The sequence below is a fragment of the Pezoporus flaviventris genome, unplaced genomic scaffold, assembly GCF_033815535.1.
Source record: "Pezoporus flaviventris isolate CSIRO_AGI_PZ_B2104156 unplaced genomic scaffold, CSIRO_AGI_Pfla_v1 ptg000031l, whole genome shotgun sequence".
NCBI lineage: Eukaryota > Metazoa > Chordata > Aves > Psittaciformes > Psittacidae > Pezoporus > Pezoporus flaviventris.
This window is the reverse complement of record NW_026892579.1, coordinates 7,602,068-7,622,135: the sequence shown is the minus strand read 5'-3', so window position 1 is coordinate 7,622,135 and position 20,068 is coordinate 7,602,068. Positions and strand designations below refer to the sequence as shown.

General features: G+C 37.1%; 1 protein-coding gene across 6 annotated transcripts in view; it reads right to left on the bottom strand.

Moving 5' to 3' along the window:
- WASF1 (WASP family member 1) overlaps positions 1-20,068 on the bottom strand; it is an 88,126-nt gene that overhangs the window by 13,158 nt on the left and 54,900 nt on the right. For 5 of the 6 annotated variants that reach the window (XM_061460133.1, XM_061460127.1, XM_061460128.1 and 2 more), the window contains exons 2-3: positions 11,548-11,708; positions 3,343-3,477 (exon numbers count right to left, since the gene is read on the bottom strand). In XM_061460133.1, coding sequence (XP_061316117.1) covers positions 3,343-3,477; positions 11,548-11,680 — 268 coding nt within the window. In that variant the 5' untranslated portion in view covers positions 11,681-11,708. Of the gene's footprint in view, positions 1-3,342; positions 3,478-11,547; positions 11,709-16,366; positions 16,385-20,068 lie in introns of those variants that run through there. The other variant, XM_061460132.1, reaches the window with a different exon arrangement.

The following is a 20,068-nucleotide window of genomic DNA, read 5'->3' as shown; positions in this document are numbered from 1 at the left end:
ATCTTATATTCTAGTGACACTGAAACTATCAACCTTCGTTCACCTTCATAGCAAGAAAATGTTTTCCCAGTCCTAAAAAGACTCCCGATATGGTAACTCTTGAATACATATAGACTAGTTTCCTACACAATTGAAATAAAAGTCAGTTTACTGAAGGAAAGCAGAGGATTTCTTTTTGTCTACATGCAAGTTTAGTATTTCTTCTGAGGGGAAAAAAAAATACATGCATATAAAAAGAATAAAATGTGTAGAAAAATTATTACAATTAAAAATGAATAATTATGAGAAATCAAGAATTTTAAAACAGTGTAATAATTCAAATAATTTAAACAAAGTTCACAGCAATTCTTCTATGACAGAAAGATTGTGCGCTAGGAGTTAGGATACAATCCTAACCTTGGTTTTATTTGGTTTATTATTTCAGAAAGATATTGTAATAATTCAAAATGAGAAAACACACAGATTATTAAAAACATTCAGAGCTTTTTATTACTCTGACTTTACCAGAAACATCTTGTCAAGTATCTGCAACTTGTTCAATGAATCTGATTTGCGCTGGTTTTGTTCATGCCACTTAGCTTTAAATGAATCTTAATTTCTTCCTCTTGTGTAATGACATGAGCCCAGAGGAACACATTAAAACTTCTGTTACTGCCTGCTGGCAAAGAGCTAGCAAATGATACTCATTTTACAAGTACAGCCTATTTGACACATGCTCTTAGCTAAGCAGAAGGACTGAAATTTGTTTCATTCTTGCTGGAGGGTTAAGAAAGGTAAAATCAAATGTTTTCCCCACACCTTCATATGTTAACATCCTCCAGCTATTTTAGCCCAGATCATGTCTAAAACAAAACTATTTGTGACGAATTTCTAAATTTCAAGTCCCAAATAGGAGAAATAATTTCCTGATCCCTCACTTTTAAGGAAATATAATATGAAATTTCCTTTCATCTCCTTTGTCTTCATCTGGTGACTCATTTTGAGCAGACGTTTGTGAATAAGGAACACTGGGTTAAGGACTGACAACTCTTAGGTTAATAAAGATAGTAATTTAATAGGTCCTGACTGAGGACTGCATGTGTTCCTCTGAAGTACTAGCAGTCACCGCTATTCTATGCGTAGGAGACAGATCCAAAGTATCAGATTCAAGTCACACTTAACCACTCAACTTGATCAAGCAGACACCTTTTCAGCCTTGTTGTCTTTAACTGCAGTGTCTGTCCCTTTCTTTAGCTATACAGTTCAGTATACACAGTACTATGAAAAGTTACTGCTCTGGTGCACTGGGAATTACATACTATTTAAAAATATTTCTAGCAATTCTCTAACATTATATAGTTACGGATATTTAGCACCGACACCTACAGCCAAACTTGTCAATGCCCATTTACACAGGAAAGCACAATTTTTCACTTTGCTATCCTGTAACATCCTTAGATGCTTTAACTCAATGACTCAAAACGGTCTCTCCATTTTCCTGAAATGTGAATGGCTGCCACACTAGAAACACCGCATCAACATATATCCCACTTTGATTTAAACTAAAAACCAAGGCTGTCATGGGTAAACACAGATATGACATTAACACTCTGGAAAACTACAGCTATTACAAGATGACAATAGTTAACAACTTGTTACTGTATATAGAAAAGATTTTTGTAGTTGTCCAATCAATAGTAAACATGGTATTTTATTGGTGTCTTGGTTTCAGCTGGGATAGTTAATTTTCTTCCCTAGTAGCTGGTACAGTGCTGGTTTTGGATTTAGTCTGAGAATAATGTTGATAACACAGGGGTGTTTTAGCTGTTGCTGAGCAGTGTTTACACTAAGTCAAGGATTTTTCACGTTCTTACCTCACCCCACCAGCGAGCAGGCTGGGGGTGCACAAGAAGCTGGGAGGAGACCCAGCCAGGACAGCTGACCCCAAATGACCAGAGGGATATTCCATACCATATAGTGGCATGCTCAGTATACAAACTCAGGGTAAAGCCAGGCAGAGGCCGCTGCTCAGGGACTTGCTGGGCATTGGTCAGCAGGGGATAAGCAATTGCATTGTGCATCACTTATTTCTATATTCTAATTATTATTATTATTTTCCTTTCCTTTTCTGTCCTATTAAACAGCCTTTTTCTCAACCCACAGATTTTACTTTTTTTCTCCACTTCCCTCCCCCCTCACATGGTGTGCAGGGGGAAGTGAGCAAGTGGCTGTGTGGTGTATAACTGCCCACTGGGTTAAACCACAACAATTTGCAAAAGAGGTGCATGTACATGATTTATGCTCACTTGTCAAGAGACTTGGAAAATCCCATTAATGTAAGAATTCCCTTGGGCAAGTCACTATTTCGTGGAAAATCTGCTACTAGCTGAGAACAGCTGTCTTTTGAAACCTGCTCTAAAATCAATGTAATGCAAAATACTTCCTTAGCTAAATTTTGTTATTAGTGAATTGCAACATACAGAGAGACAGCCTGAAGAGCACGTTCCTGGTTTGACACTTAATTACTCCTGAATGACATGCAACTATTATACCTAGACAGTTAGAACTGAAACAGCTTTCTATACTTTAACATTGGATCTCACAAGTCTGAAGTTATTTTTCATTGATTGGATGTTGCTCTCCTGTCCAGGCTTTAGCCATATAGTCTAGAACACCCTAAACCTGTTTTAGATTACAAGGCCTTTCATAGTTCCATATGTAACCAACAGATTTCCAGGAAGGCAAAAAAGCTTCACGGCATTTATGTAAATTTATGTAAATTAGGTGGTCAATGTTCCTGCAGTCATCACAAAGCCTATGCATCATTAAAATCCCATACAAATTTTGTCTTATTGGCATGAGACATACCTGACTGACTTTTGGCACTACTTGTTTTCTCAGTGCTAACCGATATTTATAGTTCTTAAAGCTATTTAGGAAGACTCCAAGGGGACATACTGCATCAGTAAATGGAGCTGTACAACTATAACTTCATAAGCTGCAGTAAATAAGATGGTAACAAATTAAATGCAAAACCCCAATGTAGCAAATGGTTACATCCCATGGGAATTAATAGGAAGGTTAAAAAAGAGTGAAGACTTATCTCCAAGCATTCAAACAATGTATTACTAATATTAAATTAATTGGTAACAGTACTGTTCAGTAACCATGAAAATGTTCAGCTCAGAAAGATGCTCAAGGCTATAAAAGAAACCTGTAGCAGAAATACAAACAGACCTCTCTCTACTGATGTTTTGCTTTGTATTCTTATAAATATAATTTAAACTATTATTATTTCCATTTCAGGTATCAGTGGTGTCTGGTGACAAAAATAAGAAAAATTCAATGCAGGAGTTAACTTACATTCCTCTTCCTTTGGATCAAGCTGTGTAACACTGACAGATAACCGATCTACACGTTCTTGTAAGGAGTTGACTCTAAATGAGAAACTGTGTGCTTCATTGAAAAGTTCACCAAATATATCTTCAGCATATTTACCTGAAATAAAAAAAATAAATAAAAATATCAACCATACCTCAAGACAGCCAAATGAGTTTGCCCTGAAAGAGATTTGTATTTCAAGTAAGTAAATCAAAGATGCATTAGTATCACTTGTAACAACCTGAACTTACTGAACCTATTAAGAGTGCTTCAGAAAAGTGAAATTACTTTAAAAATTTAATTCACTAACAGAAAGATTACTAAACTTTTAATATACATTTACTACAAAATTAATGTACTTCAGATAATATATTCGTATTATTCATTTTAATTAGACAACTCATGTAATATTCAGACATGCAAATTAATATTAAAATAAAGTATAAAATTTCATGTATAGAATTAAAAGCAAATTGCAGGTCTCTAAAATCTCATCATTTCTCTTTAATAGGTGTGTTTTAAGACTACAGTTTGTTTTATCTATACCATTTTATCAGGTTTATAATTCACTTACCTCATTAATACGCTCCAATTGCAAATATCTGACTCAAAAATCTTTCATATGTTGCATACAGCCACAAACATGCTGCCAGGAATAATCTGCAGATACTTACGAACACTAACCCTCAAATGGGAAATAAATTAAAAATACCCTGTTGTGTTTTAAGTGTTAACATGAAAATGCCAACCATAACATCTCTACCTACGTGTCTGTTGGCAGTCTCTTTATTTAGCCTAAAGCGTATTTTAACTAAATGCTTTTCCAAGCAAAGCAAGATGTTTGCTTTTAGTACAACTTGCATTCAAAAGAATACTACATGTGAATGTATATATGTATACATCAGCTATAATGCAGTATTTGTTGCCATCTCTGTGTGCATTCTTTGTCAATTCTACTTCATTTTTTAATGGATTATCAAAGACATGATTATAGGTCATAACACTGAACACAGTGTCACAAACTCAAATAAGTAAAAAAAAAAAAAAAACAACAAACCAACCTGATTTACTGTATTCGCAAACCCTGCTTAGTTGACCAGAAATGTACCAGAATTTGTTATTTTCAAAAGGCAAATCATATTCTCTCCAATATTACTAGTTGCTCTTCTTAGTCCATCACACTGGCATTTGTTTTTATTAACAGGGCACAAGTTTTTTTATTTAAATAAGAGGCTATATTATTATTTATTTTAAATTAAGGAATATATTATTCACTTTATTCTTTTCACAAGTTTTTCTCTTGTCTCATAGGGCTCTATTCACAACTAACCCTTCGGTAAGAAAAGGGATACGGGAATCCAGCTCCCTCTGGTGTCAGTCAATGTCCTTTTTTGTGACAGTCAAATGTCAAGAAAGTAATTGTTCAAAAAAGGCTATCAAAACACATTCACCTTCTTGGGGGAAGAAAGGACAGCATGTCGCTTCCAAGCCATTTTAAAGCAGAGCCGAAAACAGAATACTAGCTAGTAGTTACTAGCTGAAAATAGAATGAAAATAATATTGCTCACTGCCTCCCTCATTTTTTTTAAAATTGAAACTACCAAAATAGGTATCATCCATTCATGTTCATTACCACTGCAGTCAGTATACAATGGCTTATAAAATCTGAAAAAAATGACAGACCTGTTTTACAATTCGTTTCTTTCATCATTTGTTTCTCTTTATCTCCTGATTTTTCCCCATGTCTTAAACATTTGTCCAGCACTGGTATCTATGCACAAACGAAAAATTTCTAACTATCCAACACACTAATATGAAGGAACACTAAGGTAAAAGAAATGTTATTTCTGTCTTGCTCTGGGGGACTAAGTATTTATAAGATGAAGTGAACTACGATCACCATGTAAAGTTCTGAACTTCTAGGCTAATTAAAGTGTGGCAGAGAGAGATAAGATATTGTGTTGTACAAATTCCTAGAACCACACTAGCATGCTGCAGAATCAGGGCAATAAATCAGCAGTATGCCCAAAACTCCTTAAATTCACTTGAACTACAGCATTCTTTAACAACCTTAACAAACCTTAAGGAAAGAGCATCTAAATTAATCATTTTACAACAACTGGATCAGTTATCACCAGATCCAACCCTAACTATTCTATGATTCTATGATTTAGTTACAGGCTCTCAGACAAGGAGTGGGACATGAGTCCTGATGCAGGACAGCCACTTCTTTACTATCCTTTTTCATTTTTAAAGAAAGAAGTTCCAAACTTTTCAACCGCACCTAAGCCTGGAACAGCATCATGAGAATCGGTTATGGCATCAGCAGCCTTAGGAACCATGGTCTAAATATTAAGTTAACTATCTGGATAAATAAATTGAGTACCTAAAGTGCTCAATGCCATGAAACAGCATCATTTTGCAACATTCAAGAGGATGACAGTAATCTCAGGCCAATGCAAGATGCATCAAGCAGGACAATCAAAATGAGATAATTACTCAAGGTTACCAGTAGTATTAATCTTCATTAATTTAGCCTTGACTCATCTGTCAGACTGCTGGAGCCTGGGGAAGGGAAGGAACCTGACTAATGCGTATATGAACAAACTTTTATTCCAATCCTAAATATATTGTATTAAATTGTAAAAATATTATAAAATATTTATATATTAAATATGAAATTATATTATTAAAGGCAATGTATATTGAGGTGCTATATCATTAAATTTAATAATATTGTTATTTTAATGTTAAAATAGTAAATGTGTTGATATATTGAAATATACAAACCTCAAATGTTCTTACAGTTTAAAAATATAGGTTTGGAAATTTGATTTAAAAAAAAAGTAGAAATTGATAAAAATATCAGAAAGAATAAGCTTTTAGAATTCAGCCTGTTACCCACCTATATGCTTTCATTCCTTGATTTCTACTATTTCCATCCCATTCACGTACTAAACAGTATTTTTGCTCAGTACAGCTTCTAAAAAATAGAAGCATAGAACAAAAGCAGCCATAAAACCTGTCTTGTGTCCTGCTGTACAATCCCTTCCCAATATACTTACACTACAAAAATTACATTATTCACTACACAATAGTTCCTTCCTACACAATATAATGTGCACACTAGAAAATATTCTTTCAGGATAATTAGCTACCACATAAGCTACTAACAATATGTAACCAGTGTCCCTTTATAAAAAAAAAACAAGAAAGTTATTCTATTAATACATTTTTCCTCCTCCATTAATTCTGACACATAATTTACCATATTCATTGCCTGCTGATTTAGCTTCAGATCTTCACTACATCAATTTTATCTAACTTAGCAAAAATCTAAGTATATCTGAGTTTCACTTGAAACTCCAGGTTTGTTTCTTATTGGATCATTTCAATTGCTCAGCTCAGTTGGTAGGAAACGGACTGAAATTCAGCCAGGAGACTGAACTGTCTCCCAGGCTTGGAGATAAGAACCTTGATAGATCCTTGAGAACTTCAGTGACTATGGCTGAGCAAGTTCTGAAGAACAAAGTACTAAATACAGTTCAATGATGCTCATTAGGAACTTAACATTAGGAAGGTGTAAGGGCAGTCCACAAGGACTGGATTCAAGGACTACAGGAATATCAGAGTACTGAAGAGGCAACTTGGTTCCTTTAGCCAACAAAACTGTGCCAGGCATTTATCAGACAACCTTATCAGGCTATCATAAATACCAAATAAACTGTTAAAGGTCACCTGTGAAGCAGGTCTGATGCTTCTTGTTGACAACCAAAAAGAAAATGAGCCTTCAAAAGTCCCCAGTCCTGGAGGTCTGAGATACCATTTCTTATCTCCCACTTGAGGACACCACCAAGTAAACTGGCCAAGATTATCCAGGTATTCAGAAATCTGTGAAAGAGACTGCTGAGAGCTGAACCTGATGCTGAAGGTACCAGTCCTAAAGATCATTTCACAGGGAAGTCCTGCTCTTCCTTTTTTAATATCACCTGAATTCACTGCTCTACGGAGGCAAGGAATTAATGACAGAAAGGACTTCTTTCTCCTAATTCACAGTTGTTTTCCATGAGAAATCACAGACCATTTGCTCATCCCCTCATTATCATACAAGATAGACACGAAAGAGCATCACATTGCCGATACTGCCACTGCTGGGTAGACAACATCAAGAAATTAGGCAGAAGTATTTGAGAAGATGTGTGGGGTGTGTGTTTGTGTGTGTCTCTGAAGAGCTGAATAAGCCTTTAGTTTTCAAGTCCATCACTTCCCTTAGCCCATGTGTTTAAGAACACCTTCTCTAGTGTTCTCTGGCAATTATAGTAATAAGGAAGAAAGGAATGATTAATGAATAACATCTACAGAGAATACTCAATATGCTTGTGAGGACAGTGAAAAGGAGGATTCCCAGAGATTCTGCTGGTTCTGGAATACTGACTGAAGTTCTAGCTGCAGATCTGTAGAGACCTACCTCTGACAATGCAATATGCAGGGGCCTCACATGTGCTGAGATGTTGTAGAGACGGGATGAAGAGAGGGTGGTCTTTGAGCTGAAGAGGCCCGATTCTAAAGATCAGTTGCAGTCCAGACAACTGCTAAATGTTTCTAGAGAAACATTTCCTGCTTATTGAATGTTAACACCTTAAGCTATAACAAACTGAAGGTTGTCCTGAGGTGAGAAAATGTCTCTCACAAGATAAGCCATGATTAAAAACCCTCTAGGGGTTGGCACAGTAAGCAAAAAAAAAAAAAAACACAAATAAATATGGAAGTTAAAAGCACCTGAGAGCGGAAAAAAAAGGAGAAATAATCTTGAAAGTTAGGGTTTCACCCCTGAAAACTAACAGATGAGGAGAGAGGAAAAGAAATAACTAGGAGAACTTGGTAAAAATAGGAAATAGTAAAAAGAAAAGACAGAAAGAGGGGAAAGGCTACTAAAGGTTCAATATTAACTGAAAGTTGTTTTCACTAACAGAAAAGGCACTCCAGCTTTGCAAACAGTTATGCAGCATTCTCTATACAGAGTTCGAAGAAAAAAAAAAGGAAAAGATATCTTGCTACGATTGAATAAAAGTTCTGGTCTGAATGTCTACAATATAAATAATCATTAAAGGAACATACTCAAAAGAAGAAATGTTCTCCTCCCCAGATGGAGGTGTCAGAGACCAGGGCTAAGAACAAACCCCATCGGTTACATTTCTTACGTGTCATCGAGATTCTGTGTACAGGGAACTGATGAATAAAAGGATAAGCAAGATTGGTCAATGGCTATGAACAAAATGAAGAGGTTGCATGCACAGAAGAGAACTATTTACCCATCTTCTAACAACAGCACAGCTGCACAGCGCTATCAGTTGTGTTTCATGTATGCTGAAATGCTGTAGACTGACATACACCAACATATGCCAACTCCGGCAGCACTGGTGTACTAATTACCTGCAATATTGCTGAAAAAAGTAGGTAAGCAATATTGCTTCTCCAAAGCAGATACAGTCAGCAAGCAAGAAATACAGGGAAGAATGGCAAGGATACTAAGACATCTGTTGCTGTTGTCCAGAGAGTTTCTGTCGCCACAGTGCTAAGAAAAGCTGTCAGAAGACAGAGCCTTTTATGAAGGCAGAAAAGACTGGGAACAGACAGGGGAAAAAAAAATAATTACTTACTGGCAATACTGTATGTTGTATCAAGACAGAGCGATATGCTTTCATGCTCCAGGGAGAAACACAAGGACTACCACTCAAAGGGGAAACACATATTTCATTCTTTCATCTCTACTTCTTTTAAAGGTCAAAAAAATTTCTCAAACTGAACAATTAAAAGCAACACATCAAATAAACTATGAAAAGACTGAGAATTTGTCTGGAGTCACATAGCATACTGACATACATAACACTACTGCTGACATACAGATGTAAAGCTCTGTTCATTTTATATAAAAACACAGCAAAACAGAATTCCTGTCATTTAATGGGTATTGTTTCTGCATGCCTATCCTACTTATATATAGTATCCAAGATCATAGAAACATATCCCAGTTCAGGTTGAAAAGACCGCCAGAAGTCACCTAGTCCAAAACCCTGCTCAAAGCGGGTCCAATTAGCTCTAGCTGTTTGACCAATCCAGTCATTAATAACTCCAAGAATGGTGATCTAACGACTTATATGAAAAACTCTACACTTAGCTTTACTCCATGATGTTTTTCAAGATCCTTTAAAGTACTTGAGGCTCTAATTCCACCACAGCACTCTTTGTCCATATCATAACAGAAGAAAGCTTAAGAATGGTTGGCCTTGAGAGTCATAATGTCGGGAGATTAATCCTCTCTCTATTTGAGGGCCAGTAACTGAAAGACTTTAGAGGCAGAAATGACTATGTGCTAATTAGGTCAAAGACCATTCACTTCAATTTGCATAACTTTACCATCAAAAGCAAAAGCAGCTTTAAAGAAAATGAAGCCCTACCAGCACACTCAGCTGCTGCTCTGAGAGTCTGCAATTTAAATGCTGGTTCTCAAATATACACACAAACAAAAAGGGAGGCCTGCAGAGAAGTTGGTTGCCAGGTGACTGCTATGAAATCTTGCATGGTGGTTGTGACTCACAGGCAACTACTAAAATTTATTTGCATGTCAGCAGCCCTTGCTAACATTGTTACACACTGGTAACAGTGACACACGACTTTAGATTAGTTATTTGGGTTTAAGCACGTGAGAGACAAAATTCCTATGGCAGAACTCCCAAATCTTTTTGAATTTGTATTGTTGCTAGCACAAACAAGCAGAAAAGCTAAAGAATTCTGGAACAAAATACTTTCACAAATAGTCATGCCTTTGTAACATGATGCCCCCCCCCCCCCGCTTTTTTTTTTTTTTGGAAAACATGCAGAGTATAAAACAGGAACTTGCTTCAGTTGGTATAAATACTGCCTGCAGAAAGTCTACGAACACCATGATGCTATATGGAGGGAAGAACAGAAGACTGAAATAACAGGTCCTGCTCATCAGTAAAAAAATCTGAAAGACCTATTCTGGGCTTGCTGTTGCAGAGTAAATGAGTGCATTTTCCCTCCTCTTTTACCACTCTTGTCATTTCCAACGTCACATGCCTTTTTGACCACAAGTGAGTCACAAGTTCATGACAGAAACTCTTCTCAAGTGAAAACAGCTCATTTAGGTCTCATCCCCCGTGTGCACACTTCACATAGCACCACATTCCTTTTACGAAAATGAGTTTACGTAATTACAGTTGCACACCCTTGAAAGTACCACTCTAACTATGCTATGCATTCAGCAAGCCATATGACAAACATGGGAGCACTCAATGGTTATTCTTCAATATTTTTTTCTCCTTTAGTTGAATTCTTCCTGTTCTGGTACTGCTTCATTCTGACCTCCTCCTGAGCAGCTGTATACACAGTATCAGCCATAGGCTCTGTATACCAAGAAAACATAGCAAAGGCAGCCAAATTTCAACAGGTTAAGTGCCGACACTATGTCATCGAGTTAGACGCTGGTATTCTTTAAAATTGAAAAGCCAAGTGATTTGTTTGTTGGGTTTTTTTAAGGTCAAATATGAATAAAGCTGGGTTGTTTTCAAGTTGCTGTAACTTAAAGAAAAACAATCCAGGAGCCAGCCTTTTCAGAAACGCTCCTTTAGAGTTCTAGAGCTTGAGAAATATTCACTCCTCTCAAATGCATCCACAGAAAAAAAGAAAATGTTGCCAGAAGGGAGAAGGAGGAAGAAAAACCTTCAGATGTTTGAAATACTATGTAATAATTACATTTCTGGCTTTATTATTTTAAAAGGCAACTACTTTATTTTCGGAATGACCACAACATTACCAAGGGTTTAAGTTAAGAGAATTAAGCCCCCAGTGACATATTCCTCATTAGGCCATATTCCCTAATCAAGAATTGCTCTAAGGTTAACAATTACTGACTGACTTCATCAACTACCATGTATCTGTTTCTGTCATGTTTCACTGGTAACAGAAATAACGTGCTGCTGGAAAAATTCCTAGCTTTCTAGAACACAAGTCCATGCTAGTCACCAGCCATAAAAGGAGTACATTCAAGGCTCAGCCACAATTCTCTGCTGGAGATTGCAATAGGTGTTCCTACTTCACAACCACAAAAACTGTGACAGTAAAGCATATTCATTCTAAACACAGCTATTAGGACAACATACTTACTTAGGCTACTCAGTTGTCTGATTATATTTGCCAAGGAAATATTGGTGACACATTCCAATTCATTCTTGATACCTCGGGGCAGAGCTGTGTGGCACAGGTGCCTAGGGTCTATGTTCCTTTTTACCAGTGGCATTCTGAAATGTATCAGAGGACCAGCAAACCTGTAAAAAAAGGAGACAATATACAGTTACAAGTTTAATTATGTTTTAAATTCAGATTATGTCTAAACTGACTAAACCTAACAAGGTAAAAATACCTCCATAGCACTGATGGAATTCATTGCTCTGTGAGTACTTAAATCCTTTTTTCTTTGCCCAATGAAAGACTATTTCATTCTCTCTCTTTAAACCTTTACCTGACTCAGAAGCCAGTGAAGTGACAATTTTTTATCGTTCATGATTTTTTTTCAATTTCCCTCTGGAAAAAAAGAACAGGAAAATCTTTGTGGTACAAAACCATGAAAGAATTACTTTCTTCTTGCTGGACTACTTCCTTATTCAGGCCAGGCAAAGTCCGACAACAATCTCCCTTTATTATGATGTCAAAGGCAAACCAGCTATCTAATCCACCTGAAATGTAGATATGACCCAATTATCATGCAATGTCATGTTACTAGCAGGAATTACCCTTCTAGTCTAAATATCACTTCTAAATCATACTTAAGGAAGATGTTTCCCTTCCACTTACACTGCTACTGGAAATAAATTCAGCTAAGAACACATCTTCCAAATATGAAAGTCATCTCAGAAAACTTGCGGTGCAAAGTCCTCCACGACTCAGAAATCCTACCCCTCCACACCTTTCCAAATACACATGTTAAATTAATCAAGAGTCTTTACTAGTTCTACAGACAGCTTAAGAATCATCTCTGGCTGTGAATCCCAGGCTTGTAATTTTCTGCTCCCACGGCACTGATTGTCCCTGGAGTTCCCCAGGGGGCAAGTTATGCCACTCATCTTATTACAGCTGCTTATTAAGATCTGTCCACTAAAACTTTTCTTCATGAAGAAAGGATTCCCTAAAATTCTGTAATTTTTCCATCATCTGTCAGGTAAAACACTGAATGACCAATGCAAACCTCCCATTTGATATACAGACACAAGTTTTCCACTATACAATCTGCAGTCCTAGTCACTCCACCAGACAGTCTGCCACAGCTTCATCCGTTCTCTGCTTAGATGCTTTATCTCAAAACGTTCCCAGCATGCAGCTAGGGCTTTGTGTTATGCCACAGAACGCATCTTCCCTACAGTATATAAAGATATATGAAACTGCTGTAACAGAAGGCCATGGTGGTAGGGCTGAAAATTTGCTGACCTAGAATGGCATAGGGAATTAGGAGAGTCAAAGACGACTTAATGGAGTACTTTACTTCCTCAGACTGCTTAGATTTCTCCTTGCCACTTTTCTTGAGAGTATACTCTTTCACTGAAGCCACGGCTCACTGCAGAGAGACAGAGGCCAGGATCCGTAAGTCTACCTGAGAAACACATCTGCATTGCCAGGATCTGATTAGACTTTATTTGCTGCATTTTAACACCATGTCTACTGCCCTTATTTTCTTGAGAGAACGACAAAATGTTTTATGCTTTTGAGGGATAAACCCAAATAATTCTTCTCATCAATGACTTAAGGGAAGGATTATTCAGTTCTTAAAATTTTGTAATTTAGTTCCTCAATAATAACAGCAAAAATTATGGAAGTGGGCATGGGGCAGGGGTAAATTATAAGAACAGATTATTATTTTCGTTTTCTAGGAATATCCCAAATCTTTCTAGTCCCTAAACACCTACTTACAAGCTTGCAACATACAAGCTAAATTAAATAAAAAAGTGCAAATCTGAACATTGCCAGACAACAGATAGAAGCAATGACAGAGTGTTTACGACTAAACTGAGACTTTAATCCTGCTGGCATAAGACACAAATGTAGCATGAAGCAAGGGAGATCAAAGTGGCCTCATCAGCAGAGCTTCTGCTGTCTCAGGAGGCACAAACCCCCTTCCTGCAGTGACAAGACCCTGAAGAAACCCTCAACTACAGGCTCGTTGTTATGGCTCCCCAACAGAAAATAAAGGAACCATTCTGTCACTGTCAAGGAAGCACAACAAATGATACGTGAGCAATGTTCTACAGAAGCAATTAAATATTAATTCCAGAGTTAAGCCCTTTCTTGATTACTGCTTTAATGATACTGTTGTATAAACAGCACAGCAGGCAACTCTTTTAAAAGCAGGTCCAAGCAAGCATGCAAAGAAACATTTTCACAGAAAATACAGATCTGGAGTATAAAGGTAAAAAAGAATTCTGTAAATAGCAAGCAAAAAAGCAGTTGACGGCTAGGGCACTTTTTCTTCTGTTTTATCTTATATAAGCAAGATGTAAGTGATGATATTGTTTTCTTTGATTTTATACCATTCATGAAAAAAAAACTTGCCAAATTTATATTACATATGGATCATAAAATTTCAGATGCTCAAGTGCCAGATTCTTTAAACAACTGCGTGCAATATCAATAAAATATACAGTAAGTAATTCCAGCCAACTGCTAGATAGGTTTTAAATAACAAGTGTCTGAGTGTGTATTGCTTTTTACTGGCCTCATTTGTCTCTAGGATACAACACTTAACAAAATAGCTGAAAAGATGCAGTACTGGCCCAAACATTTTCTCCAACAGACATAAAAAGATGCGGCACAAGCAGAGATTAAGCCAGAACTCCTTGACCTAAAAATGTACAACTCTGAACCTGAATAAAAGTCCATTTACAACAATTGAAATTTTCTTCTTTGCCTTCTCTCAAATTTGCAGAAAATCTACTCTTTGACTTGTTTTTCCCTTCCTGAACCCCCACAAATACCATTTTCTAATAGCCGAATAACACAGTTGTGGCTGTCCTACCCAAAGATAAAGTATAACAAGAAAAGGTAGAAGAGAGAAAGTAACTGTGATAAAATGTAAAGTTTTAAGACAAGGATAAACTTGCAAGGGAAACACGTAATAGAAGATACAGCTTTATACCTTCCAAATTATGCATCATGTTTGAAAACCATGGAAAGCCTGAACAAAGAGTATTTCCCTGTCTCCCACAGAAACAAGGAGGGAATAAAGGAAAACATCATGCAAACATGCTTCAAACAAAAGGTATTTCACACAATGTTTGATAAATTGTGGAACGCATTGCCACAGGATGTCATATATAACAAAAGTACCTGCCAGTAATTTGTCCACTACAGACCACATACCCCCTGCAGTTTGTTGCAACCACTAGAAGGTCTTGGTAATTCCTTCCCAGTTATATTTAGCAATCCCAGCACAGGGAGCAACAGGTGTGTAACAGCAAATAGAACTTTACTGTAATCAAAAATGTCTGCTCCTATAAAATATGCCTTTCCTAATGCAGCTCTTGTCCAGAAAGCTGAAAAATCCTGAAATCACTGTATTTATTATGCAGCTTTAAAGCTGTGAAAGAGGAAAAACAAACAAAGGCAATGATAAAAATCTAGTATATCCCTAAAGTGAAAAGCAAAAACACCCCCAACATACATCCCCACTCCCCACTCCCAAACCATGCATTACCCAAGTCACTTGGGCAGCAAAGGAAAAACTCATTCCGGTATCATAAAATCCTGTTACCATATTGCTCCCAAGTAAGCCTCTGGAACTGTTCATAACCCCAACCACGCAGAAGAGAGAAGCAGCTTGTCCGTGCATAAGAAGATCCCCTATGCTGAAAGGTTAGGTGACACCTCTTCAGAGGCTTACAGTCCTCCTCCGGCACAGGTCTCAGAGCAATCCCTCACAACAGCGCCACTGCTCCCCAGCTCAAAGCTCAGGGAAGGAAAGGCAATCCTCAAATACAAGTATCTCCTCTTCCCCACTGTGCCATACAAATCTTTGAGGCAATTTCTGAGAAGTGGCACTAGTTTACACTCTAGTTAACTGAAAGTGCTGTACTTAATAGTGATCTTAAACTGAAACTCCTATTTACAAAGAGATGCTGCTCTCTTTTGCAGAACCACTAGCGAGAACTCTTCCCCCTCACTTCCTATGCATCCTTTGAAGCACTCCAAACTCACTTGAGAAGGCAACTCTAATCTTCTTTACAAACCCCTCTGATACTTCGGTTGTACAATGGCTGGCATAACCTCACCCCCACACATACACTGAAAGTATGAGTACAGAATATGAATGTATGAAGACAGGCTGAGAAAATTGGGGCTGTTCAGCCTGGAGAAGAGAAGGCTGCATGGAGACCTCATAGCAGCCTTCCAGTGTCTGAAGGGGGACTATAGGGATGCTGGGGAGGTACTCTTCGTTAGGGACTGTAGTGATAGGACAAGGGGTAATGGGTTCAAACAGGGGAAGTTTAGATTGGATACAAGGAGGAAGTTCTTTACTGGTGGTGTTCAAGGCCAGGTTGGACAGAGCCTTGCGTGACATGGTTTAGTGTGAGGTGTCCCTGCCCATGGCAGTGGGGTTGGAACTAGATGATCTTAAGGTCCTTTCCAACCCTAACTACTCTATAATTCTATGTGTGTACATAATGACTGTCTAATGTTCCTGTTAACCTACCATGCTTTCACACGTAAGCTTTTAGGAATTAGGTAAAATGCTCCAGTTACTTTTTCAATTAATTCCTATTGCTTAATAAAACTGCAAAACAATAGCACTAATGAAAGTTAATTATTATCTTTCTAGATGAACAATGCTATTGAGATTTGACTATACTTCTTTTCAAAAGGCAAGTTGTTCAGTTGCTGCACAGCCCTCCAGCTATTAGAGGCCTTACCAGTGACACTCTTCTATCTCTGTACTTACCAAACACTGCTAGCAGCAGCTGAGAAACCTGCTGTTGGGGTAACCCCGCGGCTACAACCAACCCTGCTGCTGGTACCAAGAGAAGGCCCTGGGTAAGAAACAGCTTCAACACACTCCTGCAGAGTATTTCAGAATTGCAGGACGTGTGGAGAAATGTTACATCACTACAGGCTTGTGGAAAGTTTGAAATGTCAGTTGTCACAGTAATGATTTGGGATTTCTAGCAAGTACAGTAAGACAAGCAGAAATGAAAGCACAACATTAAGGTGGGGAAAACTAACTAACCTGCCCAACAGGTTAACTGATAATTAAACTATACTTCAGTTTTACTTTCAGAAGACCAATGACTTTTCACGATTACACGTCTTTTTTAATTAAAGTTTACTTCTGCTTAGGTTACATTTCATCCTTAGTAAACTTGACATTTTCTTAATGAAAGACTATAATTTTTATACAATATACCAATAATGCAGTATTGAATGCCCTTGCTTTCATGGAATTAAATTTAATTCAAGCAATATCTACAGCATATCTTTATGCCTTAACATTACCATACGTCTTGTAATTTTCCTTAAACAATGTGCCACAGCAATGGCCTTTGATATGCCTCATTTAATTGATCACGTTCTATCTGCTGGCAGAACAGACCACAGCTTGAAATGCAACAACCAATATAACACTTTCCCCACCCACCCTTAGAAACAGAAATAGAATATACAATAGTCTTTATATTTGCTTGAATAATCATGTATCTACATTATACAGAATTTGGGACAGAACTGAAGTAGCTAATAAAAACCCTCAAATGTGTTAAAGAATCTGGTAAAATCAGAATTGTATCAGTTAACAAAACAAAGCTCGTTCTCGCGTCAATTTTTCTTTTAATTATACTACAAGACATGATGTTATACCAGCTGCAGAAAATTCAAAGATAAAGATCTTCTAATACACACCGCTATTACGAAAAAGCAAATGTGCGAAGACTTCATGCAGTTTGTTCCTCTACAGCGCTTGATGCAAGATCAAAGTCCAAGCAAAAGCTTTAGGAAAAACAGACACCAACAACATGGTGTCCTTTGAGAAAGTAGGCCACTACCACCTACTGCTGAGTCAACATAACAATTTTAAAACTCTAAAGGCAATTAACATCCCTTAAAGGACACATCTTGGAACTGAGAAGATGACAACTGACATCTTAAACTGACAATTCAACAGAAATGTGTTAAAATTACGGATTTGCAATCCTTTCTGTTATGAACCATGCCACAGAATGGAAGATCTGCTCCTCGGAACACCTCCCTCAAACCTCAGTCTTCTGCAATTAGCTCTCAAAAATTTTTCTAACAGCAAGTGACTAGGAAAAGATGACCTTATGGTAACTATAAAGCTGTCTTAAAGGAAATAAATGCAAAGTCTATTACTAGGAAGTAATGTCAATGAGTGTAAAATGAATTGTTTACATCTTGAGGCCTCTTGTACTAAATTGTCTGAATAGTTGCTGCACATTTGGTCAAAGTTGGGAGCAATACCTATATAGAGTATGTAAGAAAATTTGTAATTATTTTTTTCTATTAAACCACAGAGTCATTAATAAAGTCTATTTCATTTGTAGTCAGAAATACAAAAAATACTGTTCCTCAAGTAATACCAATAACAGTCTCTCAAATGTTGTCTAAATCTTTTGGAGTTGAACTGAAGATGAACTACATGGATGGATGAAGACGTCAATGGGCCACTGAAGTCTCTATCTCAGTAACACTGTATAGGTATTTGATTTGCAAGATAATAATGAACAGATTTGTCTTGAGTTCAGTAAAAAAGTAACTCATAAGATGCATTTGTAATTTTTATTCTGTATTTAATATTGACTGACTTCTGTTTTAATTGTCTGTGACAATTTCTGTTTTCTTCCTATAGAACAATCTGTAATCATCTTAGTACATCTGCCACGTATCAGAAAACAGACAAGTCCAAAAATGGGCAGGACTTCAGTTACATTCAATCTCTAAGACATAATTGCAGACAGTGCAAAAAAATTACTTTCAGCTACTACCATGAGCCAATTTTCTCCCAGATGTGTATCATAAGACCACAATCTCTCCCACATGCATGCACACCTGCACACACACAGGTACACTTTTCTTTAAAGCACACAAAAAAAAAATTTGAAAATTATGGGTTTGATTATGGGCACAGGCATTTACTTCCTTGGCAAAATTTCTAGGTTTCACCTTTATTCAACTAAACAAATGAAAAAAGGGAAATAATGTTTACACTCAAAAAATAAAATAAAATAAAATTAAATTAAATTAAATAAAATAATAAAATAACGCTTTCAGCCTTATATTGGTTGCGACTATCATGAGGCAAATTATGGGTGGGAAAAAAATTAAATGATTAATTATTTGTGTGCTGACTTTTAAGAGCTTTATCTGTGATAAATTAGCTTTTCCTAAAAACAATCATTGTCACTGAGACAACTCCGGTCACGGCAGCAACAGCAGACTTCTCAGCATGTATAACGCTGCAAATATCAATGTAGTATCAATGCAGCAAATACAACTTCATTAACAGAAATAGCAGCTGACACACCAATTCATAACTACAGGGCTACATCAAGTTTTAGAGGAGGCAACGGCATATTTTCAGTGAGTGAAACATTGCAATCTGGGTTGAGTCAATGAAATATGTGTAACAAAATCCAGCATCACAGCAACTACTTTCTCGTGAGTCCAGCCCTCAGGGCTTCCATGCCACTTACAGTTCTGTTGAGGAAGACCTTTGAAAGTCAGGCTCTGCCTACAGCCCGCAGTATAGCTTTGGGCTTCCTTACACACATGACTAAAATTCCTCCCACCTGTGTTGTCTGTGCATTACTGGTCCCTCTTGTCCCAGCATACAAGTCATAGGGGCTGTCACCATCATTTATGCACTGTTCTTCTCCCCATAAACCCTAATGAAAGATTTTTCTGTGATCACATGTACTGAGAAAAAAACCCTAAGGATCCTGAATAAAAGGAGAGAATATCCAACTCAATACTGGTTTCTTTTCCCCAGTACAAGTGCAAAATACAACAGGGTTAAATAAACAGCATGTGGCTTTTGCAAATCTTGTCCCTTTAACAAAAGCAGAATTCCTGTTAGTGAAGTAGAATTCAAACAGTAACAATTTAGAGAACAGCGGCTTACAAACACAGGCTTCTTAAGATAGTTTCTTTCTACAAGGCTAAGCTCAGGTTGATTTCATGTAACCAAAGCTTTTTTCTTTGTTTTCACCTCTGATTATCTGGAATACACGCAAGAACCACTGATATGTCTATTTGTTAAGCAGTGATTCTTTCAACCATGTCGCTTTCTTCATTTCTCCACCCTACCAACAGCTTCTATCTTACCGTGGTGTCTTTTAAATACAGGTTGTTCGTATGAACTTTAACAAATATATAGTAAAAGCAAACTAAAAAATCCAGCCACCTTAACTGCAGTTACTTGACATGTCTAGCTAATAACTGTAAATACATTTCATCTCAATAAAGGAACTATTAAAATCAAATCGCTCTTGCAAAAATCTCACATTCAGAACTACATCCTGTGAACAGTAGGGCTGCTGGAGGCAAAAAGGCACTAAGCCAGTTGCATATCTGGCTCACAGACAGAATTCAATAGGTGAAGTCAGATGTAACAGTTTTGCATGTCTACAGCAAG